The sequence below is a fragment of the Nerophis lumbriciformis genome, linkage group LG20 (assembly GCF_033978685.3).
Source record: "Nerophis lumbriciformis linkage group LG20, RoL_Nlum_v2.1, whole genome shotgun sequence".
NCBI classification, from domain to species: domain Eukaryota; kingdom Metazoa; phylum Chordata; class Actinopteri; order Syngnathiformes; family Syngnathidae; genus Nerophis; species Nerophis lumbriciformis.
The window spans coordinates 12,702,501-12,730,494 of NC_084567.2; the positions used below are offsets into that span (position 1 = coordinate 12,702,501).

At 38.6% G+C, this 27,994-nt stretch overlaps 1 protein-coding gene across 1 annotated transcript; it reads left to right on the forward strand.

The window, feature by feature from the left end:
- Window positions 1–5,678: 5,678 nt before the first annotated feature.
- slc2a8 (solute carrier family 2 member 8) lies at window positions 5,679–27,458 on the forward strand. The gene is made up of 11 exons (XM_061980466.2): window positions 5,679–5,857; window positions 5,945–6,078; window positions 17,185–17,347; window positions 17,419–17,625; window positions 17,699–17,798; window positions 22,040–22,251; window positions 22,311–22,460; window positions 22,526–22,634; window positions 22,700–22,831; window positions 22,906–23,051; window positions 26,909–27,458. Exons 2-11 carry the CDS (start codon window positions 5,990–5,992, stop codon window positions 27,053–27,055), a joined length of 1,455 nt encoding a protein of 484 aa, XP_061836450.1. The 5' UTR covers window positions 5,679–5,857; window positions 5,945–5,989; the 3' UTR covers window positions 27,056–27,458.
- The last annotated feature ends 536 nt before the right edge of the window (window positions 27,459–27,994 follow it).

Consider the following 27,994-nt stretch of genomic DNA (forward strand, 5'->3'; position numbering starts at 1 on the left):
GTTGTTTTTAAAGTGCGCCACTGTGAATTACTGACTTTTTTTTTTTACAGCATGGGCTCAAGGCATCACCATTAGCATTCTCATTGTTAGCAAAGTTAACATGTTATACTATTAACACTTCTTTTTACACTTTTATGCCATTTCAATTGTTATTAAAACATTTCTTGTACACTAAGGCTTTCATACTCGCCACAGTTTGACCCCAGAACAGATGATTTCTATTATTTCCTAGAAATATGACAAAGTACTTTCTCCAAGTGTGGCATGCTAGCTATGTTTACTTTGGACTTTCTCTGCGTGGACAACAGCCGTGCCAGCAACTGCTAGCACAGCTGCTTGATGCCGCTGGTGTGGTTTTTAGGTCCTCTTATAATCCGTTTAGCGTGTTGTCCGGGGGTGTGCTACTTGGGCCAAAGAAAAACCGAACACATTTGGGTGATGATAATATGCTGTGCACATTTTTAATGAGTGCGTATTAATGCGACATTGTGGCCTCTGCTGCTACCTGTTGACCAGACAAGGAACAACACACTACAGTGCAGCAACATCCACAGCAAAGAAAGGATCCAAAACAAAAATAAACATGAGTAATGACTGGTAGGGGGATGGCCTGGGTGTTGTTGAGCCCAACAGAAATGCTAACAGTCTCTAGGATGCACCAGTCTCTGTCTCAGGGTGTTGCCTGCTTTAAAGTCTACTGGGATGTTGTGTTGGTTAAACACTATTCTGACTTTCTCACACAGACCTGATACATATGGAATGACAATATTTTTGCGTCCCTCACCTTTTTCCTCCTCATCCACTCTGTTCTTGTTATTTCTGGAACTGGATGCACTTTTCACAAACGACCAGCTGGTGTAACCACAGGTTTTGAGGGCTTCCCTCAAATGCATACCTTGACAAAGAGAAAGAGCACAGGCATTTGTATCTTACCTTAGAAAGACCAGATTATCATAAATCAATTTATATATATATATATATATATATATATATATATATATATATATATATATATATATATATATATATATATATATATATATATTAGAGATGCGCGGTTTGCGGGCACAACCGCGGAGTCCGCGGATTATCCGCGGATCGGGCGAATTAAATAAAAAAAAATTAGATTTTATCCGCGGGTCGGGTCGGGTGGTTGAAATAAAAAACAATTTGATTTTAAATAGATTCAGGCGGGTGGCAGTTAAACCAATTCGGAAATATATATACATAGTTAAATGTTGTTACCCACATACGAAAAACGAGCAGGCACCTGCTGCATATGCCACAACAGAAGAAAAAAAAAAAAAGAGATGGACACTTTTACGGAGCGGAGAAGGGACGCCTCGCCGGGGTCCGGGACCGAGGCCCCTTCCCCCGAGAGGGCCCCACCGGGAGCCGTAGCTGAGGCGATCCGCGAGAAGGGCCCGACGCACGTCCAGGGTCACCACCGCGCCCACCGCACCGACACCCCGCCTCGTCCGCCTTCGCCGCGGCCGGCGTCACGCGCAGCAGGTAAGCAGCTTACCTGCCCGCCACCCCCGTGGCCGGGGGCTCGTAACAAGGGTCACTCCGCGCGCTCCGCCCGCGCAGCTTACCTGCCCGCCACCCCTGTTGCCGGGGGCGCGTAACAGGGGTCACTCCGCGCGCAGTGCGCTCACGAAAGGGGTGGGGCTCACCCTGGTTGATATAGACAGCAGCTAGGACGGTGGCCATGGAAGTCGGAACCCGCTAAGGAGTGTGTAACAACCCACCTGCCGAATCAACTAGCCCTGAAAATGGATGGCGCTGGAGCGTCGGACCCATATACCCGGCCGTCGCCGGCAGCGATACGCGCTTGGAGGTGCGCTCAGCGCGGCTCCCATATGATTGCGCACTGGTGTGCGTCTGGGTCGTGACAGCGTGGCACGCGAATGTCTGTGCTGCATTGGATCAGTCTCCTTTCTTTAACAGGCAAAAGCTTTATAACCTCACTAATGCCTTGCATCGTCTATATTAGATATATAACAACGGGCGGGTGCGGGCGGATGGCGGGCGGATGCGGTTCTGATCAAATGTTAGATCGGGTGGATTGCGGATGGTTGACAACTTTCTGATGCGGTTGCGGATGAAATAATTGCCTATCCGCGCATCTCTAATATATATATATATATATATATATATATAAAATTATATATATATATATATATATATATATTTAATTTATTTTATTTTATTTTAAAAATATATATATACACATATACACATTATCCATCCATCCATCTTCTACCGCTTGTCCCCTTTGGGGTCGCGGGTGGTGCTGGAGCCTATCTCAGCTGCATTCGGGCGGAAGGCGGTGTACACCCTGGACAAGTCGCCACATTATACATAATATATATATGTGTACCGGTATATATATATTTAAATATATATACAGTATATGTATATTTGTATGTAAACACTGTATATACATACATAAATATGTGTATATATATATGTATATATATATATATATATATATATATATATATATATATATATATATATATATATATGGCTGGTGAGGCACTGACTTCATCACAGTCAGATTTACAAACATATGAACCCTAAAGAGTATCTTATTCACCATTTGAATAATAATAATAATAATAATAATAATAATAATAAGTTAACGGGTTTTGTTTAAAAGCTCATACCAGCATTCTTCCCTGCTTGGCACACAGCATCAAGGCTTGGAATTGGGGGTTAAATCACCAAAAATTATTCCCGGGCGCGGCGCCGCTGCTGCCCACTGCTCCCCTCACCTCCCAGGGGGTGATCAAGGCATGGGTCAAATGCAGAGGACAAATTTCACCACACCTAGTGTGTGTGTGACAATCATTGGTACTTTAACTTAACTTTAACTTTACACATACAAACTGTAGCACACAAAAGAGCACATTTAATTTAAAAAACGTTATTATGGTCTTACCTTTACTTATAAGTGCGGGAACAGTGGTGTTCGTGTTGGAGGAGCTGTGAATGAATGAAATATGAAATCAGTGCTGCAGTCTGCAGGTGTACCTAATGTTGTGTCCCTGCAGTCGTTCACGGCTCCTACGGCGCAAGCATTGTTGTTTTTGCACTTTTTGGCTTCTTGTTAAGTGACTTTTTTTGGGTGGATTCGAACTTGCACGTGGAGGGTTTGGGTGTGGGCTTTGGTTGGTGTGGCGCTGCCGTCGGGGGGTGCATTCTGCGGCGGGGGTGCATTAACCGGCACCATGAGGCGGGATTACTGCGAGCCTCACACAATGCGTCTTCGCAGCAGTTTTATGATTGCTCAGCACAAGAAATACGTTACACACATACAGTTGTTGACAAAATACACTGTACATTATATACCTCAGCTAACTAAATTATGGAAATGTATAATATAGTTCATATAGCAATGCGGTCTCACTGCACAGCAGGCCAGCAGTTAGCCGAGTCATTGCGCAATCCATGTTGGGGCACAACTGAGTGACGTGCCTCAACTGGCTGCTGATCACCGCATCGTCTCTTCTCAGTATTTGAACGGCAAATGTGAAAATTCAGCAATTTTGAATAAAAATGATCTAAAACTGGTGAAGTTAAATGGAAAATAACTTTATAGTATAATCACTGAATACATATAACAATTTAATCTTTTTTTTTTCTTTTTACATTTTTTTTCTTTCCATGACGGCAGGTGAGGCCCCACCTGCCTCCAGTGACCGCACGTCACTGATATATATATATACATATATATTGTTGAAACTATAAAAGCCACGATAAGAGTTGAAACAAAAGATGTAGTGTATTCTAAGTTTTTAGAACCACAAAATATAAACATAATATGTATATGTTATATTTCTTTTTCTTTTTTTAAATGATAAAAAAAGGACAAAAACAGATGTTTTGTCGCATTCCGATACCTGAACCGGAATTTAAGATTTTAAAAACAAGATTGCATACTAGCCTGTAGGGGGGAAAAGAAAGAAAGATGATCATAAATCAATATCTATCTATCTATCTATATAAATTGAACTCCACCAAGGCTGCCCTTTGTCACCGATTCTGTTCATAACTTTTATGGACAGAATTTCTAGGCGCAGTCAAGGCGTTGAGGGGATCCGGTTTGGTGGCTGCAGGATTAGGTCTCTGCTTTTTGCAGATGATGTGGTCCTGATGGCTTCAACCGGCCAGGATTTTCAGCTCTCACTGGATCGGTTCGCAGCCGAGTGTGAAGCGACTGGGATGAGAATCAGCACCTCCAAGTCCGAGTCCATGGTTCTCGCCCGGAAAAGGGTGGAGTGCCATCTCCGGGTTGGGGAGGAGATCTTGCCCCAAGTGGAGAAGTTCAAGTACCTAGGAGTCTTGTTCAGGAGTGAGGGATAAGTGGATCGTGAGATCGACAGGCGGATCGGTGCGGCGTCTTCAGTAATGCGGACGGTGTATCGATCTGTTGTGGTGAAGAAGGAGCTAAGCCGGAAGGCAAAGTTTTCAATTTACCGGTCGATCTACGTTCCCATCCTCACCTATGGTCATGAGCTTTGGGTTATGACCGAAAGGACAAGATCACGGGTACAAGTGGCCCAAATGAGTTTCCTTCGCCAGGTAGCGGGGCTCTCCCTTAGAGATAGGGTGAGAAGCTCTGCCATCCGGGAGGAGCTCAAATTAAAGCCGCTGCTCCTCCACATCGAGAGGAGCCAGATGAGGTGGTTCGGGCATCTGGTCAGGATGCCACCCAAACGCCTCCCTAGGGAGGTGTTTCGGGCACGTCCGACAGGTAGGAGGTCACGGGAAAGACCCAGGACACGTTGGGAAGACTATGTCTCCCGGCTGGCCTGGGATCCCCCGGGAGTAGCTGGAAGAAATGGCTGGGGAGAGGGAAGTCTGGGCTTCCCTGCTTAGGCTGCTGCCCCCGCGACCCGACCTCGGATAAGCGGAAGAGATGGATGGATGGATATATATATATACACACACATATGTACACACACAGACATTATATATATATATATATATATATATATATATATATATATATATATATATATATATATATATATATATATATATATATATATAGTTGTAGAAATGATTGGAAACTTGCATGTTCTCCCCGTGACTGCATGGTTCCCTTTCGGGTACTCCGGCTACCTCCCACCTCCAAAGACATGCACCTGGGGATAGGTTGATTGGCAAAACTAAATGGTCCCTAGTGTGTGAATGTGAGTGTGAATGTTGTCTGTCTATCTCTGTTGGCCCTGTGATGAGGTGGCGACTTGTCCAGGGTGTACACCGCCTTCTGCCCGAATGCAGCTGAGATAGGCTCCAGCACCCCCTGCGACCCCAAAAGGGACAATATATATATATGTATATATATATATATATATATATATATATATATATATATATATATATATATATGTATATATATATATATGTATGTATGTATACACGTTTTTTTCACTTTTTATAACATAGAAATATTATGTTTATATTTTTCGTTTCTAAAAAAATTATAATACACCAGTAGTTTTGTTTCAAATCCTATCGTGGATTTTTTTTTTATTTCAACAACCGGATACTGGGCGTTGCTAAACTCACGTGACCTTTTTATTTCCGTACGTCTGACACAAATCATTATGCGCTACTGACAATAGCATTTTTTTATTTGTTCTTCAAACTACGATTTGACCACTTTAAGACGAGATAACGTTGAAAAATCCCGAACTGGACAAGGTGACTGGCGCTGGGCGTTACTCTTATATTGAAAACCCTAAACCGGAAATGGAAGGCACGTTGGCGGTCAGGTGACTTTAATGTTGACAAAGCAGCTGTGAGCAGGAAGCGGCGAATGTTTTTTTTGTTTTGTTTAAAGGTATTTGCTAATTAAATCCCATTTAAGATGTTAGACACACCGAATGTGTAGTTGACTTACCGTCGTGTTTGCGTTCATCCGTTGAAGGACACTCAACGCAAAGTAGTCCACGCGTGACAGGTCCAAAACAACATGGAAGAGCAGGACGAGCGCAGGCGGCTGCTGGAGGCTGAACAAGTTGACCCCACGGGACTCATGTCCGAGCAGGACGCTTATCTCAGGTGACTGACATGGAAACTAACACATTTAATCCAAACACAAGCAAGGGAATGCGAGTCATTGCTGAGCAACAAGGCGGAAGTTAGCTTCTGGTACAAATTGTGGGCGATACTGGTAGTCGACACCAGACTGATACTTGTTCCTTGAATCTTTTGTGCAAAATAACGACAAAACCACAATGTAAACATAATTTCAAAAATGCTGTGCAAATAATAATTACAATAAAGTTTAAGGTTGGTGATGCCTTTAAGCCAGAGGTGTCCAAACTACGGGCCAAGAGCCGAATGTGGCCAGCCGATGTTATCAACTTGGCCCGTGAGACGTCATGAGTTTTGTAAGGAATCTCACCCGCAGGAAAGTGCCACTCATTATAATAGTCCGACAATTATGTCGCCATTTTGTGGGCAGCATGAGCATATGGGGTGAATGACTTTTAATTACTCCCTGTACAGCATTAACTGATATGACCCACTTGAAACAACCTTCTCCAGTCATGGTGCAAAAAAATGCACCTTAAAAAAGCGTTTAAATTACACCAATTTAAATCCATTACAAAGCATGATGGGAAACATGCAAGTCATTGCTGAGCAACAAGGCGGAAGTTAGCTTCTGGTACAAATTGTGGGCTATACTGGTAGTCGACACCAGACTGATACTTGTTCCTTGAATCTTTTTGTGCAAAATAACGACATAACCACAATGTTACCAGAATTAAAAAAAAATGCTTTGTCAATAATAATCACTATAAAGTTTAAGGTTGGTGATGCCTTTAAGCCAGAGGTGTCCAAACTACGGGCCGAGAGCCGAATGTGGCCAGCCGATGTTATCAACTTGGCCCGTGAGACGTCATGAGTTTTGTAAGGAATCTCATCTGCAGGAAAGTGGCATTCATGATAATAATCCGACAATTAGGTCGCCATTTTGTGGGCAGTATGAGTATATGGGGTGAATGACTTTTAATTACGCCCTGAACAGCATTAACTGATATGACCCACTTGAAACAACCTTCTGCAGTCATGATGCAAAAAAATGCACCTTAAAAAAACATTCAATTTCAAAAATGCTGTGTAAATAATAATCACAATAATGATGTCTTTAAGCCAGAGGTGTCCAAACTACGGGCCAGAGGTGTCCAAACTACGGGCCGCGGGCCAAATGCGGCCCACCTATGTTATCAATTTCAAATCAAATCAAGCTTTATTTATAAAGCACTTTTCATACATAAAAGAAATGCAACGCAAAGGGCTTTACAAAGTTAAAAACAATACCCCGGTGACCCATATCCCCCATTGTTACATGCGTACGCACAGACACAGATACCAAACACAAACACACACACACACCACGTACACACATATGCAACTATATGGACCAATGATTGTATGGCTGAGTACAGAGGAGACATGTGAGTAAACACTATCACATCTGCACCAGGAGGTCATTAGACCATGGCCACCAGGACACTGACACAAAGCGCCCCCACACGCACGATCGATACCCCTTGAGGCAGTCGGCTCATCTGAGGAACGTTGGAAAATAAAAATAATAAACTTGTAAATTAGTATGAACCGTGAGTAGAGATAAAGAATAAAATACAAATAAGACATATGAAGATGAATACAAAGATACAAATAAAATGAATATACAGTAAATAAATACAACTAAATAAAATGGTGCATAACTAATAGGATAAAAAGTAAAATACAAATGACTTCAATAAAATAATTAATATCAGGTAAAAGCCAAATTAAAAAGGTGGTTCTTAAGCCTGTTCTTAAAAACATGAACGTTCTCCGCAGCCCAGAGGTCCTCCGGCAAGCTGTTCCATAGACGGGGGCCATAATGGTGGAAAGATGCCATCCTGTGACTTTGTGTCCTGACTTTGGGAATAATTAGGAGATAAGTGCTGGAAGATCTCAGGGTTCATAGGGTAACGGCTAATCTGAAATATAAGAAGGCCCAATACCATAAAAACATTTATAAACCATAAGAAGAACCTTAACATTGATCCTGAAACACACGGGGAGCCAGTGCAGAGATTTTAAAAGTGGTGTAATGTGAGCCCACCTTCTGGTCGTCGTCTGCACACGTGCCGCTTAATTTTGGAGTAATTGTAAAGATGCAATAACCTTTTTAGGAAGACCTGAAAGCAGGGCGTTACAATAATCTATACCACTTGTAATAAAAACATGCATTAGCGTCTCCGTGTTGCCCTGAGAGAGAATTGGGCGAACTCTATTCTTAAGATGATAAAAACCTATTTTTAAAATATTTTTTACATGTGGTATAAAACTAAGGTCAGAGTCGAAAACGACGCCCAGATTTTTCACTTGTAGTGATGGAGTTAAAGACAATGATTGTAGTTTTAATATGTGTTTCTCTCTCAGGGGTTTGACCCGTGAGACGTCATGAGTTTTATAAGGAATCTCACCCAATTTGATGCTGCCGTTAGGTCGCCATTTTGTGGGCAGCATGACTATATGGGGGTCATCCATCCATCAACTTTCTACCGCTTGTCCCTTTTAGGGTCGCGGGGGGTGCTGGAGCCTATCTCAGCTGCATACGCTCTGGACAAGGGTGTGCACAGCATAAACGTATATGACCCAATTGAAACAACCTTCTCCAGTCATGGTGCAAAAAAATGCACCTTAAAAACATTTAAATTACACCCATTTAAATCCATTACAAAGCATGATGGGAAAAATGCAAAACCCTCTCAACTAGGGGTGTAACGGTACACAAAAATTTCGGTTCGGTACGTACCTCGGTTTAGAGGTCACGGTTCGGTTCATTTTCGGTACAGTAAGAAAACAACAAAATATAAAAATTTTTGGTTATTTATTTACCAAATTTGTAAACAATGGCTTTATCCTTTTTACATTGGGAACACTATAATAGTTCTGCCCACGTTAATCAACATTAAACTGCCTCAAGTTGTTGCTCAGATTAAATAAAATGACACAACTTTTCTTCTACATATAAAAAGTGCAACATTAAACAGTTTCAAGTCAATTCATCATGCTTAATTTATTAAAGCATTTGGGAAGCCTGTAGTCGATTTTTATTATGTAAATGTTATATTTTTATCAACATGTGATAGCAGGGACTCTGCCATTCAAAACTAGGCTGCTCCATTACTAATGATTAATGAAACTATAGCTGAAAAAAATAGTACAATAGCATTAGGAGAGACTATTCATCCCTGAACACAATGGAGTTCATGTAGTCTTATTGATGCAGTTACATTATTATATCAACTATCAGAGACAGAAACTCTTCATTTAACATAATGTCCTTTTTTGCTGCTTCAACACAGCTCAATCAACACAGAAAAAGGTAAAGTGAAATAACAGACAGACAGGGCTTTGCTGTCCGTAACACACACACACACATACCGCAAAATGAGCTAATGTTACGCTAAAAGCTAATTAGCCTTCACCTTAAGCCAGGATTGAGAGCGAGCTGAGCTGCCGTTTGTTTCTACAACGTCAACGGGCTCATAGTGATGTTACTAGTAGTCGACTGGGAGGTGTTTATTATAATTTGGGGAGAGTCCGCTGCCTGATGCTTACCTGCTAAACGCAAAGCACTGACTACATGCGCACTGAATACGCACTGCTGATTGGCTGTTACCGCTCTGAATACGCACTGCTGATTGGCTGTTACCGCTCTGTGTGTAACCAATCAGATGGTTGTGGGGGTGGGAAAATGCTGGGTGCTGTGTAGAGTACTGACAGAGACAGAGGCAGAAGAATCGGAGCAGCTTGTTAAGACTTTAGCTTAGGCGGCTACTTAATATGTTCGTGTGGAAACTCGTTCGGTACACCTCCGAACCGAACCGAAACCCCCGTACCGAAACGGTTCAATACAAATACACGTACCGTTACGCCCCTACTCTCAACACATAAACTACAGTTTGTGATTTATGAAACCTTTGTTTTATTTGTGAAAATATATATATTTTAAAGTCACATATAAGCCTTTTTATGCATGTGGACCACATTAGTCCAGGTCAAGATTAAAAACCACTATACTCAACAGTTCCAACATCTGAACGAGATTATCACATAGACCCTGAAGATTCATAAAAACAGACTTCTTTTTTTATGTGGACCTGGACTAATGTGATCCACATGCCTATAAAGAGTTAGATATTCCTCTATTGTATGTTTACAAATATAATAAAGATTTCACAAATCACGGTTTTTAATCTGGACCTGGACTAATTTTGTCTATATGCATAAAAGGAGTTAAATGTGGCTTTTTGTGTGTGTTTAGCTACGATAGATTAAAGATTTCCATATATTATAGATTATCAGCATGTAGACCACATTAGTCCAGATAAAAAAACACTATACCTGGACTTCTCAAATTTGAACTAGGTTATCCCACAGATCCCATGAAATAAATAAAAACACAATTTGTAAAGTTATGAAACCTTTATTTTATTTCTTAAAATATAATAAAGGTGCATTTAACCCTTTTTAATGCTTGTTGACCACATTAGTCCAGGTCCAGATTAAAAAGCACACTATTTAAAATTCTCACATCTGGACTAGACTACCCAAGAGACCCTGGAGCTCCAAAAAGACACAATTGTTTATCGGGACTTGAACAAACTATGTTTTAATGAATTCAGGTTCTATGGATCTGAGGATTTTAAATGGAATGGTTTTTAATCTGGACCTGAACTAATGTAATCTAAATGCATAAAAGGGTTTGAATGTGGAGTTATTGCATTTTTTTTTTACAAATATAATTTCACAAACTGTGTTATTATGAATTTTCAGGGTCTGTCGGATAATTTAGTCCAGATTTGAGAAGTCGGGGTTTCGTGGGTTTTGATATGGACCTGGACTTATTTTGTCTACATGCATAAAAGGAGTAAAATGTGTCTTTTTGTGTGTGTTTTGGTTCAATAGATTAAAGATTTCCGTATATTATATAGATTATCAGTATGTAAACCACATTAGTCCAGATCAAAAAACACTATACCTGGTCTTGTCAAATCTGAACTAGATTATCCCACAGATTTCATGAAATGAATAAAAACACAGTTTGTAAAGTTATGAAACCTCTATTTTATTTCTGAAAATATAATAAAGTTGTATTTAACCCTTTTTAATGCTTGTAGACCACATTAGTCCACGTCCAGATTAAAAACCACCCTACTTAAAATTCTCACATCTGGACTAGACTACCCAAGAGACTCTGGAGCTCCAAAAAGACACCATTTTTTATCGGGACTTGAACAAACTGTGTTTTAATGAATTCAGGTTCTATGGATCTGAGGATTTTAAATGGAATTGTTTTTAATCTGGACCTGAACTAGTGTAATCTAAATGCATAAAAGGGTTTGAATGTGACTTTATTGCATTTTTTTTTTACAAATATAATTTCACAAACTGTGTTATTATGAATTTTCAGGGTCTGTCGGATAATTTAGTCCAGATTTGAGAAGTCGGGGTATAGTGGGTTTTGATATGGACCTGGACTTATTTTGTCTACATGCATAAAAGGAGTAAAATGTGTCTTTTTGTGTGTGTTTTGGTTCAATAGATTAAAGATTTCCGTATATTATAGATTATCAGTATGTAGACCACATTAGTCCAGATAAAAAAACACTATACCGGGATTTGTCAAATCTGGACTAGATTATCACACAGATTTCATGAAATGAATAAAAACACAGTTTGTAAAGTTATGAAACTTTTATTTTATTTCTGAAAATTAAATAAAGGTGTATTTAACCCTTTTTAATGCTTGTAGACCACATTAGTCCACGTCCAGATTAAAAACCACCCTACTTAAAATTCTCACATCTAGACTAGACTACCCAACAGACCCTGGAGCTCCAAAAAGACACAATTGTTTATCGGGACTTGAACAAACTGTGTTTTAATGAATTCAGGTTCTATGGATCTGAGGATTTTAAATGGAATTGTTTTTAATCTGGACCTGAACTAATGTAATCTAAATGCATAAAAGGGGTTGAATGTGGCTTTATTGCATTTTTTTTTTTTTACAAATATAATTTCACAAACTGTGTTATTATGAATTTTCAGGGTCTGTCGGATAATTTAGTCCAGATTTGAGAAGTCGGGGTATAGTGGGTTTTGATATGGACCTGGACTTATTTTGTCTACATGCATAAAAGGAGTAAAATGTGTCTTTTTGTGTGTGTTTTGGTTCAATAGATTAAAGATTTCCGTATATTATAGATTATCAGTATGTAGACCACATTAGTCCAGATCAAAAAACACTACAGGTAAAAGCCAGTAAATTAGAATATTTTGAAAAACTTGATTTATTTCAGTAATTGCATTCAAAAGGTGTAACTTGTACATTATATTTATTCATTGCACACAGACTGATGCATTCAAATGTTTATTTCATTTAATTTTGATGATTTGAAGTGGCAACAAATGAAAATCCAAAATTCCGTGTGTCACAAAATTAGAATATTGTGTAAGGGTTAAATTTTGAAGACACCTGGTGCCACAAACTAATCAGCTGATTAACTCAAAACACCTGCAAAGGGCTTTAAATGGTCTCTCAGTCCAGTTCTGAAGCCTACACAAACATGGGGAAGACTTCAGATTTGACAGCTGTCCAAAAGGCAACCATCGACACATTGCACAAGGAGGGAAAGACACAAAAGGTTATTGCTGAAGAGGCTGGCTGTTCTCAGAGCTCTGTGTCCAAACACATTAATGGAGAGGCAAAGGGAAGGAAAAACTGTGGTCAGAAAAAGTGTACAAGCGATAGGGATCACAGCGCCCTGGTCAAGATTGTGAAAAAAAACCCATTCAAAAATGTGGGGGAGATTCAGAAGGAGTGGACAGCTGCTGGAGTCAGTGCTTCAAGATCCACCACCAAGAGACGCTTGAAAGACATGGGTTTCAACTGCCGCATACCTCGTGTCAAGCCACTGTTGACCAAGAAACAGCGCGAAAAGCGTCTCACCTGGGCTAAGGAAAAAAAGAGCTGGACTGCTGCTGAGTGGTCCAAAGTCATGTTTTCTGACGAAAGCAAATTTTGCATTTCCTTTGGAAATCGAGGTCCCAGAGTCTGGAGGAAGACAGGAGAGGCACAGGATCCACGTTGCCTGAAGTCTAGTGTAAAGTTTCCACCATCAGTGATGGTTTGGGGTGCCATGTCATCTGCTGGTGTCGGTCCACTCTGTTTCCTGAGATCCAGGGTCAACGCAGCTGTCTACCAGCAAGTTTTAGAGCACTTCATGCTTCCTGCTGCTGACCTGCTCTATGGAGATGGAGATTTCAAGTTCCAACAGGACTTGGCGCCTGCACACAGTGCAAAATCTACCCGTGCCTGGTTTACGGACCATGGTATTTCTGTTCTAAATTGGCCCGCCAACTCCCCTGACCTTAGCCCCATAGAAAATCTGTGGGGTATTGTGAAAAGGAAGATGCAGAATGCCAGACCCAAAAACGCAGAAGAGTTAAAGGCCACTATCAGAGCAACCTGGGCTCTCATAACACCTGAGCAGTGCCAGAAACTCATCGACTCCATGCCACGCCGCATTAACGCAGTAATTGAGGCAAAAGGAGCTCCAACCAAGTATTGAGTATTGTACATGCTCATATTTTTCATTTTCATACTTTTCAGTTGGCCAACATTTCTAAAAATCCCTTTTTTGTATTAGCCTTAAGTAATATTCTAATTTTGTGACACACGGAATTTTGGATTTTCATTTGTTGCCACTTCAAATCATCAAAATTAAATGAAATAAACATTTGAATGCATCAGTCTGTGTGCAATGAATAAATATAATGTACAAGTTACACCTTTTGAATGCAATTACTGAAATAAATCAAGTTTTTCAAAATATTCTAATTTACTGGCTTTTACCTGTATACCTGGACTTGTCAAATCTGGACTAGATTATCATACAGATTTCATGAAATGAATAAAAACACAGTTTGTAAAGTTATGAAACCTTTATTTTATTTCTGAAAATTAAATAAAGGTGTATTTAACCCTTTTTAATGCTTGTAGACCACATTAGTCCACGTCCAGATTAAAAACCACCCTACTTAAAATTCTCACATCTAGACTAGACTACCCAAGAGACCCTGGAGCTCCAAAAAGACACAATTGTTTATCGGGACTTGAACAAACTGTGTTTTAATGAATTCAGGTTCTATGGATCTGAGGATTTTAAATGGAATTGTTTTTAATCTGGACCTGAACTAATGTAATCTAAATGCATAAAAGGGTTTGAATGTGGCTTTATTGCATTTTTTTTTTTACAAATATAATTTCACAAACTGTGTTATTATGAATTTTCAGGGTCTGTTGGATAATTTAGTCCAGATTTGAGAAGTCGGGGTATAGTGGGTTTTGATATGGACCTGGACTTATTTTGTCTACATGCATAAAAGGAGTAAAATGTGTCTTTTTGTGTGTGTTTTGGTTCAATAGATTAAAAATTTCCGTATATTATAGATTATCAGTATGTAGACCACATTAGTCCAGATCAAAAAACACTATACCTGGACTTGTCAAATCTGGACTAGATTATCATACAGATTTCATGAAATGAATAAAAACACAGTTTGTAAAGTTATGAAACCTTTATTTTATTTCTGAAAATTAAATAAAGGTGTATTTAACCCTTTTTAATGCTTGTAGACCACATTAGTCCACGTCCAGATTAAAAACCACCCTACTTAAAATTCTCACATCTAGACTAGACTACCCAAGAGACCCTGGAGCTCCAAAAAGACACAATTGTTTATCAGGACTTGAACAAACTGTGTTTTAATGAATTCAGGTTCTATGGATCTGAGGATTTTAAATGGAATTGTTTTTAATCTGGACCTGAACTAATGTAATCTAAATGCATAAAAGGGTTTGAATGTGGCCTTATTGCATTTTTTTTTACAAATATAATTTCACAAACTGTGTTATTATGAATTTTCAGGGTCTGTCTGATAATTTAGTCCAGATTTGAGAAATCGGGGTATAGTGGGTTTTGATATGGACCTGGACTTATTTTGTCTACATGCATAAAAGGAGTAAAATGTGTCTTTTTGTGTGTGTTTTGGTTCAATAGTTTAAAGATTTCCGTATATTATAGATTATCAGTATGTAGACCACATTAGTCCAGATAAAAAACACTATACCTGGTCTTGTCAAATCTGAACTAGATTATCCCACAGATTTCATGAAATGAATAAAAACACAGTTTGTAAAGTTATGAAACCTTTATTTTATTTCTGAAAATATAATAAAGGTGCATTTAACCATTTTTAATGCTTGTAGACCACATTAGTCCAGGTCCAGATTAAAAACCACCCTACTTAAAATTCTCACATCTGGACTAGACTACCCAAGAGACCTTGGAGCTCCAAAAAGACACAATTGTTTATCGGGACTTGAACAAACTGTGTTTTAATGAATTCAGGTTCTATGGATCTGAGGATTTTGAGTGGAGTGGTTCTTAATCAAGACCCGGACTAATGTAATCTAAATGCATATAATGGGTTGAATGTTTTATTGCATTTTTTTTACCAATATAATTTCACAAACTGTGTTTTTATGAAATTTCGGGGTCTGTCGGATAATTTACCGGTAGTCCAGATTTGAGAAGTCGGGGTATAGTGGGTTTTGATGTGGACTTATGTGGTCTACATGCCTGAAACAAGGGTCAAACGTGTCTTTATTAGAATTTCACAAGTATATTAAAAGTTTCGCCCTGCGATGAGGCGGTGACTTCTCCAGGGTGTACCCCGCCTACTGCCCGAATGCAGCTGAGATAGACTCCAGAACCCCCCGCGACCCCGAAAAAGGGACAAGCGGTAGAAAATGGATGGATAGTTTAAAAGTTTCACAAACCATCAACTTTGTTGTAATGATTATTTATTCATTCATATTTGTGTTGCATTGTTGTTTTTGGTCGTTATTTTGCACAGGTGACACAATGATTTAATGATATCGACTATCAGTATCGGACTTAATTTGAATCGTCAGGTAACCTCAGCCTTGTTACTATCGGTCATTTTAAACGTCAACAACATGGCCACTCTTATCGTCAAAGTAAGAGTTTTTGTTAGCGGATGGCCTTCATAGTCCCCAAGAGCTGGTGAGATGACTGACACCTACTGGACTGGAGTGGAAAACGTGTTTATGGTTGTGTGCCATAAACACAATCATTCTGTGTCTTTTTATGCAACCAAATAAAAAAAATGGATTTCATTTTTTATATCTTAGTCTAAGAAAAAGTAATTTGGTTGCAAAATATTTTTAGGGTTGCAAAGTGTAGGTTTTTTTGCTTTGTTTTTTTACAATTATTTCTATTTGGTTGCCAGTCGTTTTTATGTAGTTACAAATTTGAGGGTTTTTGGGGGAGGAAAAAATTTGTTTTCTGGTTCCAAATCAATTTCTGATTAAATAGTTTTTTGTAAAAAAAAAAAAATAGTTTGGTCGTTCAAAGAATTTTTTTGGCTGCAGTTCGTTTTTTTTTTTTATGGTTAAATAATTTTTGTTACAAATAATTTTGTGAATTTTTTTTTTTTGTGTTAAATAGTTTTTCAGTTGCAAATTTTGGGGTTTAAAAATGTGTTTCTTTAGTTGCAAAAATTTTATATATTTTAATTTTTATTTTTTGGGGTCGCAAATCAATTTTTGGTACAAACGTTTTTTGTTACAAATGTTTTTTTTGTTTGGTTAAAATAAATTTTTTGTTTGCAGTTCGTTTTTTGGTTACACATATTTTGTTATGGTTAGATTTGTTTTCGTTACAAATCTTGATTTGGTTACAAATAATTTTTTTGTTTCAAATAATTTTTGGGTTGTTAGACTTTTTAAAAAAATTAGTAAAATGTGTCAGTTGCAATTATTTCTGTAATTGCAAATCTTTTTTTTTTTCTTTTTTTTTTTTTTTTTACAATATTTTTTGGGTTTGAAATAACATGTTTTTTGGATAAATATAGTTTTTGGGTCACAAATCGTTTTTGTGGTTAAATCATGTTTTTTCTTTTACAATTTTTTTTTCTGGTCGAGTACATTGAGTTGAAGTCAGCAAAGACTTGAAAGTTTGATTGACGTAATCTCGTTAAGTCAACTTCTCACTTCCTTTGCAGCAAAGTGAGGAACAGGAAGTTGTACCTGGCCACCTTTGTCTCCGTGCTGGGTCCCATGAGCTTTGGCTTCGTGCTGGGCTACAGCTCGCCCGCCATCCCGGAGCTCAGCAGGAGCTCGGACCCCCGGCTGCGGCTGGACGAGGTGCAGGCGTCCTGGTTCGGGGTAGGACTCTGTCAGCACCGATGCGCCCGATTGGTTGCCCGATGTCCTCACGTGTCGCCTCTCTCCCACAGTCCATCGTGACGTTGGGAGCGGCGGCGGGCGGCCTGCTGGGCGGCTGGATGGTGGAGAAGGCGGGCAGGAAGCTGACGCTCATGTTCTGCTCGCTGCCCTTCGTCTTCGGCTTCACCGTCGTCATCGCCGCGCAGAACATCTGCATGCTCTACGTTGGCAGGGCGCTGACCGGCCTCGCCAGCGGCGTCACCTCGCTCGTCGTGCCAGTGAGACGCCGTCTTACCTTATTTCCTGTCACGTGACCGCCGCCATTGACCACGTGTGTTTGTTTGGCGTCAGCTGTACATTTCCGAGATGGCTCACGAGCGAGTGCGAGGGACGCTGGGCTCGTGCGTGCAGCTCATGGTGGTGCTCGGCATCATGGGAGTCTACCTGGCAGGTGCGTAACTGCTGATCAATAATCAATCATCTATTGATGTCTTGATAGACTAAAGAATTGATTGGGAGCTCACCCACAACCTGGTCACATGACCAGAGGTGGGCGGAGCCACGCCGCCACACAAAACATCAAAGACGTACGGAGGGTTAAATGGGTCAAAATTTAAAAAATAACTCATTGGTTAATTATAATTGGAATTAAATACATAAATGTGTCAATGTATTTAATGTAAAAGTACATCTCATTTTTCAATACTAGTGAAATATTTAGGATTATATCTCATTACATTTAATATCAATAATTACATAATTAGATCATGAAATAATGAAATCAGTTATTTTGATGATTAAATATTAAAGTTATTTTACATATTTTTCATCCCAATTATAATGAATTAATGAGACATTTAAGTCATTATTTAAAGATGTATTTTATTCATATTATTTTGTCCCAGTAGACCGGAGGGTCCCAACTTCTTCCACTGAAATCCCACGGGGGCCATTTTGATGTTTTTACCTTCGTAACCAATTCAATATTTCAATTTTTTTTTTTACCTTTTAGGGCTCTCCTTAGGTTTTGGTCCCGGAAGGGTCATAAAAAATTAACGCAAAAATTTAAATTCCTGTATCAACTTCAGAACTATCTATCGATAAAAAGTTTTAGTTGCACTTTTTTAGGTTTTATGCTCTTTTGGTTACGGAAAACCCTGTTTTTTTTAATAGCAAAAACACAAAATATGCTATATTTTCCGCCCCCAAAAAATGTATACGTGAAACATTTCATGTGAATTAATTGGAGTTTCAAAAGGTCAATAATTCATAACATCATTGATTTAATTTTTTTTTTAAAAACACAAAAATTATTGGGGACCCCAAAGGGTCCCACTCGTAAAAGTGTTACAAATAAGTCTTTTTTTTTTTTTTTTTTTTTACTTTCCACGTTTAAATCTCTAGATCGTCTATCTGTCGAATGTAGATTTTTATTATTTGTATTTGTTTTATGCTGTTTTTGTCATAGAAAACTCTGTTTTTATAAGGCAAAAACACAAAATATGCAATATTTTCCCCCAAAATTAATTCAGTGGAATATTTACTGTGAATTAATAGGAGCCTTAAATAGGTCAAATATTTATAAAAACATTGATTTTTATTCATTAATATCTTTTGAGCAATTACATTTAAAAAAAAACCTAACTAAAACTATTGGGGACCCAAAAGGGTCCCTCTCATAAAAGTGTTACAAATAAGTCACACATTGTTTTATTTTTTTTAACTTTGAACGCTTTAACTTCAGATCCTTTGAATATACATTTTCTATTATTTTTTTAAATGTTTGTTTTATGTTGTTTTTGTAATAGAAAACTCTGTTTCTAATAAGGCCAAAATTCAAAATATGTAATATATTTTCCCTCAAATTAATTCAGTGGAATATTTGATGTGAAGTAATTGGAGCCTTGAATAGACCAATAATTCATAAAAACATTGATTTTGATTCAATAATATTTTTGGAGCAATGACAGTTTATTAAAAAAAAAACTCAAAAATTATTACTCATAAGTGTTACAAGTAAGTCATACATTTTTTTCTTTTTCTTTTTACTTTCAACTTTAGATCTATCCGTTCATGTTTATTTGTTTTATACTGTTTTTGTCATAGAAAACCCTGTTTTAATGCAAAAACACAAAATGTGCAATATTTTCGCTCCAAAATGATTCAAAGTGGAATATTTGATGTGAATTGATTGGCGCCTTCAATAGGTCCATAATTCATACAAATATTGATTTTGATTCAATAATATTTTTTTGAGCAAAAAAAAAGAAAAAAAGACTAAAATTATTGGGGACCCAAAAGAGTCCTACTCATAAGTGTTACAAATAAGTCAGACATAATTTACTTTTTTTTTTTTTACTTTCAATGTTTCAACTTCAGATCTATCCGTGGAATATAATTTTTTTTAATTATTTGTTCATGTTTGTGTTTTATGCTGTTTTTGTCATAGAAAACTGTTTTTATAAGGCAAAAACACAAAATATGCAATATTTTCGCCCCCAAAAAGATTCAAAGTGGAATATTTGATGTGAATTAATTGGAGCCTTCAATAGGTCCATTATTCATAAAAACATTGATTTTATATCTCAATAGTATTTTTTGAGCAAAGAAAGAAAGAAAGTCACTAAAATGATTTGGGACGGAAATGGGTCCCACTCGTAAGTGTTACAAATAAGTCATACATTACTTTTAATTGTTTTTACTTTCAATGTTTCAACTTCAGATCTATCCGTCAGACATACATTTTTATTATTTATTTTTGTTTATTGGTTTATTGTGTTTTTGTCATAGAAAACTCTGTTTTTATAAGGCAAAAACATAAAATATGCAGTATTTTCCCCAAAAAATATTTCAAAATGGAATATTTGAAGTGAAGTAATCGTAGCCTTGAATAGACCAATAATTCATTAAAAAACATTGATTTTGAGTCATTTTTATTGTTTGAGCAATAAAAGTTTGACAAAGAAAAATCACTGAAATTCTTGGGTACCCAAAAGGATCCCACTCATAAGTGTTATAAATAAGTCATACATTATTTTTCACTTCTTTACTTTCAACGTTTCAACTTCAGCTCTATCCGTGGATTATAATGTTTTATTATTTGTTCATGTTTATTTGTTTTATGCTGTTTTTGTCATAGAAAACTCTGTTTTTATAAGGCAAAAATAGAATAGAATAGAATAGAAAGTACTTTATTGATCCCTGGGGGAAACACAAAATATGCAATATTTTTGCCCCAAAATGATTCAATGTGGAATATTTGAGGTGAATTAATTGGAGCCTTTAATAGGTCAATAATTCATAGAAACATTGATTTTAAATCTCAATAATATTTTTTGAGCAATGACAGTTAATAGAAAAAAAAAACACTGAAATTATTGGGGACCCAAAATGGTCCCACTTGTAAGTGTTACAAATAAGTCATACATTATTTTTAATTGTTTTTACTTTCAATGTTTCAACTTCAGATCTATCCGTCAGAGATACATTTTCATTATTTGTTTTTGTTTACTGTGTCATAGAAAACTGTTATTATAAGGCAAAAACATAAAATGTGCAGTATTTCCCCCCTAAATAATTTAAAGTGGAATATTTGATGTGAAGTAATTGGAGCCTTGAATAGGTCAATATTTAATGAAAAAAACATAGATTTTGAGTCATTGTTTTTGTTTGAGCAATGAAAGTTTAAAAAAGAAAAAAAACATTGAAGTGTTACAAATAAGTCATTCATTACTTCTTTTTTTTTTACTTTCAACATTTCAACTTTAGAGCTATCCGTGGAATATAATGTTTTATTATTTGTTCATGTTTATTTGTTTTATACTGTTTTTGTCAGAGCAAACTGTTTTTATAAGGCAAAAACACAAAATATACAATATTTTCGCCTCTAAAAAGATTCAAAGTGGAATATTTGATGTGAATTATTTGAAGCCTTGAATAGGCCAATAATTCAGTAAAAAAACATTGATTTTGAGTCATTGTTATTGTTTGAGCAATGACAGTTAAAAAAACCCCACTAAAATTCTTGGGGACTGAAAAGAGTCCCGCTCATAAGTGTTATAAATAAGTCATACATACATTTTTATTTTTTTTACTTTCAATGTTTCAACTTTAGATCTATCCGTGGAAAATAAATGTTTTATTATTTATTTTTGTTTATTTGTTTTTTGCTGTTTTTGTCATAGAAACTCTGTTTTTATAAGGCAAAAACATATAATATGCAGTATTTTCGCCCCAAAATGATCCAAAGTGGAATATTTGATGTGAAGTACTTGGAGTCTTCAATAGGTCCATAATTCATAAAAACATTGATTTTGATTCCATAATATTTTTTGAGCAATGACAGTTAAAAAAAAGAAAAAAACACTGGAATTATTGGGGACCCAAAAGGGTCCCACTCATAAGTGTTACAAAAAAGTCATAAATTATTTTTAATTGTTTTACTTTTAATGTTTAACTTCATATCTATTTGTCGAATATACATTTTTATTATTATTTTTTTTTAGAATGTGCCGCGGGCTGTTAAAAAATGAGCTGCGGGACACAAATGGCCCCAGGGCCACACTTTGGTCACCCCTGTGTTAGACCCTCCACAGAGAGGTTTGTTGCGCCTGCGCTGCAAGTCCAACTCTGGTCAGGTGTTCTCTCACCGAAGTGATGGATAGACCACGCCCCCTGCCCCTCCCCCCGCAGGTCTTTTCATGGACTGGCGCTGGCTGGCGATCTGCAGCTCCATCCCGCCCACGCTGCTGATGGTGTGCATGTGCTTCATGCCGGAGACGCCGCGCTTCCTGCTCTCCCACGGCAAGCGGCGCGAGGCTGAGGAGGCCCTGCGCTTCCTGCGGGGGCCCCAAGCCCCCGTGGAGTGGGAGTGCGCCCGCATCGAAGACGCGTGCGACGAGCAGGTGAGCTCTGATCCAGCCGACATGTCCCGCCCACCAGCCTGGTGTTTGTCCTCCCACAGGGCTCCACTTTCCAGATGTCGGACCTGAAGGATGCGGGCGTGTACAAGCCGCTGGTGATCGGCGTCTTGCTGATGGTCTTCCAGCAGATGACGGGCATCAACGCCATCATGTTCTACGCCGAGGACATCTTCGAACGGGCACACTTCAAGGTGCCGGGTGGCTTTGGCCGGCGAGCGCGGCCGGGTCAGTGACGGATGTTCTTGTGTCGCCCCAGGAGAGCGACCTGGCCTCAGTCATCGTGGGCCTGATCCAGGTGGTCTTCACAGGCGTGGCGGCGCTGGTCATGGACAAGGCCGGGAGAAAAGTCCTCCTCGTGGTCTCAGGTAGCATCCAACTTCCTCCCCGTGTCTTGCAAGCTTGCTGCCCGCTTTGTGTCCCGCTCGTCAAGGTGTCGCCATGGCGATCAGCACCGCGGGCCTGGGGGTTTATTTCCACCTGACGTCCGGACCCTCTCCGGCGGGGGCGCCGCACTCCGACCTGGCCTGGCTGGCCCTCGCCAGCATATCTGTCTTCATCACAGGTGAGGCGGGACTCGGTGAAAATGCATAATCGGCGGTTTGTGGTCCTGAAGAGCGTGTTTTTGTGTGTGTGCAGGCTTCGCTCTGGGCTGGGGTCCCATCCCCTGGTTGGTCATGTCGGAAATCTTCCCCCTCAAAGTCAGAGGCTTCGCCAGCGCCGTCTGCGTGCTCACCAACTGGGGGATGGCCTTCGTCGTCACCAAGAGCTTCCAGGACATGATGGTGAGTTGTGGTCATGACTGACACCTAGTGGACTGGAGTGGAACACAACATGTTCTTGTGTCTTTCATGCAACCAAACAATTTGATCACGATTCATTTAAAATAAACAAAACATATCAAACAAAAACATTTTTTGGGGGTTTCAAATCGTTTTTTGTTTGTTTACAAATCTTTTTTGGTGACGAACTGTTTATTTGGCTGCAATGTAGAGTTTTTTGTTGCAAGTTGTTTTTGTGGTTCCACATTTGTTTTTTAAAAAAAAGGTTTTGCTATGAATATTTTTTGGTGGGGTTTGGGAGTTGCAGTTCCTTTTTTGAGTTGCAAATATTTTTTAATTTAGTTCAACATTTTTGGGTGTTAAATATTGGTTATTTTGGGTTACAAATCCTTTTACTTGTTAAAAATCATATTTAATGTTTCAAATGTTTAATTTGGACTAAATATTTGTTGGGTTAAAAAAACAGTTATTTTGGGTTGCAAATCTTGTTTTTGGGGGTTAAAAATAGTTTTTTTGGGAAAGGTTTAGAAATATTTTAGTTTTCTTAAAAATGTTTTTGTTACAAATATTAAATTTTAGTTCAACATATTTGGGGTTAAAAACTGGTTATTTTGGGTTAGAAATCTATATACATATACTTTTTTAAAATAATTTTAATGTTTGGAATTTTTAATTTTGATAAAATATTTTTTGGGTTAAAAATTGGTTATTTTGGGTTGCAAATCTTGTTTTGAGGGGTTAAAAATAATGTTGGTTCTTTTTGGTTCCTAGTCTTTTTTTTATTATTAAAAATCCTTTTTATTGTTATTTTATTTAGGTTAAATATTTATATATTAAAAATTAAAAAATAGTTTTTTTTGGAGGAAAATTAAGGATTGTTGTGGTTATAAATCTGTTTATATTGTAAAAAAATATAAATGGCGCAGTGGAAGAGTGGCCGTGCGCGACCCGAGGGTCCCTGGTTCAATCCCCACCTAGTACCAACCTCGTCATGTCCGTTGTGTCCTGAGCAAGACACTTCACCCTTGCTCTTGATGGGTGCTGGTAGCGCCTTGCATGGCAGCTCCCTCCATCAGTGTGTGAATGTGTGTGTGAATGGGTAAATGTGGAAGTAGTGTCAAAGCGCTTTGAGTACCTTGAAGGTAGAAAAGCGCTATACAAGTACAACCCATTATCATTATCATTATCATTAATTTATTTTGTTAATAAAAATGTTTTGGGGTTAAAATCGTTTTTATGGTTGCAAATAGTTTTTGAGGGTTTAAAATCGTTTTTTTATGTACATTTTTTTTGTGAAGTTGTTTTTTTCTTACCCATCATTTTTAGTTGCAAATATTTTTCTTTTAAATAATTTTTATTGCTGAGATAGGCCCCAGCACCCCCCGCGACCCCGAACGGGACCAGCGGTAGAAAATGGATAGCTGGATGGATGTTACAAATATTTATTTTTGGTGAAAACATTTCGGGGGTTAAAAAGAAAAAAAAAATGTTTTGGTGGCAAATCAAGGTTTATTTGTTATTAATTTTTTGGTTAAAATTATTATTTTTTGGTTACAAATCGTTTTTATGGTTGCAAATATTTTTTTGTTTTTTCTTCACACAATTGTTTTTTCAGTTGCAAATTATTTATTTTTACGATCTTTTTTTTTTAGGTTACAAATAATTTTTGTTAGATTGATTGTTTCCTGGTTAAAAATGGTTCTTTGGTCGCAAATATTTATTGTCCATCCATCCATTTTCTACCGCTTATTCCCTTTGGGATCACGGGGGGCGCTGTAGCCTATCTCAGCTACAATCGGGCGGAAGGCGTTGTTAAAATATTTTATTTGGTCCCACCTCAACTTCAGTCTTGTGGGCGGGGCCTTCTCTAACCAGCAAGTGAGAAGCCTTGTTATTGGTCAGTTTCGGAGCTCGCTGCCTACTTCTGCCCTCAACACAGTTGGACTCTGACTTTGACGTCCTTTTTATTGTTATTGAAATTTGAACTTTACAGTACAGATAAGAACAACATTTCGTTGCATTAGCCATGGTAGTGCAGGATAAAAGAGCAGATATAAATAAATAGATTGATTGATAATAGAGGTAAATTATTGGTATTATTCATTATCAATAGCGCTATTTTTATTGGTATTTGTATTGCTCCATTTGTAGTGTAATAATGCTCATTGTCATTTCTGTATTATTTATTTGCTCTATTGTTGTTGTTGTTGTTGCTGTTGTTGTTTTTGTCTCTCTGTCTTATCCCCCTCCTGTCCCCACAATTTTCCCCTCTGTCTTCCTTTTTTTCTCTTTCTATCCCCTCCTGCTCCGGCCCGGCTGCACCAAATGATAATATAAATACATTTAATAAAGTCAAATACAAATAAGGCAATAAGAGAAGTATCCCACACTTCTCTTTTGTAAAGTAAATGTGTACAGCCGATATGGGCATCTACATCAACTATATGATTTGCCTGAGAAGCTGGACAGGACAAAAATAAATAAAAAAAATTGATTACTGTACAGATAAATATATTGCACTTTTGCATATGCATCCACGTTTATGGATGTATGTTATATTGTCTTTATATTCCAGCCAGTTAATCTATTTTTGGGAGGAATTGAGGGGATTATTATGATGTGTTCAAGAGTCTTATGGCCTGAGAGAAGAAGCTGTTACAGAACCTGGAGGTTCTGCTACGGAGGCTGTGGAACCTCTTTCTAGAATCCAGCAGTGAAAACAGTCCTTGGTAGGGTTGGGAAGATCTGCTGTGCCGTTGATAAGAGTGGAGTGTGACTGGACTGGTGCCTCCTGAAGTCGACGATGATCTCCTTGGTCTTGTCGACGTTCAGGACCAGGTTGTTGGTTCTGCACCAGTCAACCAGATGTTTCACCTCCTCCCTGTAGTCCATGTCGTTGTTGTCACGGATGAGGCCCACTACTGCTGTGTCGTCCGAATACTTCACAATGTGGTTAGTAGTGGACCTGGCGCAGCAGTCACAGGTCATCAATGTGAACAGCAGCGGACTCAGGACGCAGCCCTGGGGGGAGCCGGTGCTCAGGGAGATGGCACTGGAGGTGTTGTCGCCCACTCTCTCTCACAGACTGGGGTCTGTCTGTGATGAAGTCAAGCAGCCAGTTGCGTAGGGGGGTACTGAATCCAAGGGGGGCCAGTTTGCTCACCAAGTGCTGCGGGATGATGGTGTTGAACGACGAGCTAAAGTCCAGAAACAACATCCGCATGTGTGTGTCCTTTCCTTCTAAGCTCAGGTGGAGTGCAGAGGAGATGGCGTTAGGGCGATAAGCAAACTGGTTTGGGTCGAATGTGGGGGGAAGTCTGGAGACAATGTATCCCTTTACCAGCCTCTCGAAGCACTTCGTTATGATGGGGGTGAGTGCCACGGGGCGATAATAATTGAGGGAGGAGATTGTAGGTCTTTTAGGCACTAGGATGATTGTGGCCGTCTTAAAACATGATGGTACCACAGCCTGGGTCAGTGAGGTGTTGAAGATGTCTGTGAGAACCCCAGCCAGCTGGTCTGCACATCCCTTTAGCACCCTGCCCGCAATGTCATCAGGTCCCGCTGCTTTCCGGGGGTTCGCTCTCCTCAGAGTGCTCCGGACATCCGCTGTGTCCAGGTTGAGCGGCTGCTCATCAGGGCAAGGGATGGATTTCCTCGCCGGAGTGGTGTTAAGTGCCTCAAACCTGCAAAGTAGTTGTTGAGGTCGTGGAGGGAAAATAGCAAAGACTCGGAGTGGGCGGTAGTGGCCAATAAAATGGAGTCTAACATTATTTAGAGACCCCGCCCACAAGATTGATGTTTAATCGTAACTTAAAAACTTTTTAGTTTTCTTAAAATCTCTCCGTGTTTCCTTCCAGACCCTCCTCACGAGCGCTGGAACCTTCTGGCTCTTCTCCTCCATGTGCGTCCTCAACCTGGTCTTCACCATGACCTTGGTCCCTGAGACCAAAGGCAAGACGTTGGAGCAAATCGAGGCGTCTTTCAGGGGCACGTCGGGCCCATGAGGGTCCAGCCTGGTCCACGCTGCTTATCTCAGGAATGAAGTCCCCGGGACTTTGTAAGCTCTTTTATCTCAAACCTTCTCTTGGCTCCTCCCCCAGAAGGTGCACGAGTGCTGGCGTGGGCAGGATTGTCTAGGTTCACATGGTGTCAATGTTGGAGAGAAATAAGCTTTTTTTGTTTAGGAAATATGACCATAAAAGTATTTATCACATATGGGATTATTTATTCATTGTTTCACAGTACTGTGCAACCTTAGAGGCGGGCATTGAACTGACTCCTCCTTTCTGATTGGTCACTTGTGACTGACTGTCCCTTGGTCAGCCAATCAGAGGGAATTGTTCTATTATTGATATATTGCTGTATTTTCCATCAATATACATGTTTCACACTACAAGCGTGTCCCAATCATTCATCGTGCCATACAGAGTTTAATGTTATCAACATTTTATTATTATTCCCTTATGTCTCCCAAACGTGTCCTAATCCCTCCAAACTTTTTTTTAGGTTAATTTTTATTGTTAGAAATATCTAATTTCGGTTAAACATTTTTGGGGTTAAAAGTTGTTTTTTTTGGGTTAGAAATCTTTTTTTTTTTGTTAAAAAACATTTTATTGATTAAATATTGTTGGGGTTAAAAATCGGTTATTTGGGGTTGCAAATCTTGTTTTGGGGGGTTAAAAAAAATGTTGGTTCTTTTTGGTTCCAAGTCATTTTTTTAATTATTAAAAATCATTTTTATTGTTACAAATATTTAATTTCAGGAAAATAAATTGGGTTTAAAAGTTTTTTTTTTTGGGGTTCCATATCTCTTTAAAAAATCTGTTATTGTTACAAATATTTAATTTTGGTTAAACACATTTGGGGTTAAAAGTTGGTTATTTCGGGTTACAAATCTTTTTTCGTTAAAAATTATTTTTAATGTTTTAAATATTTAATTTGGA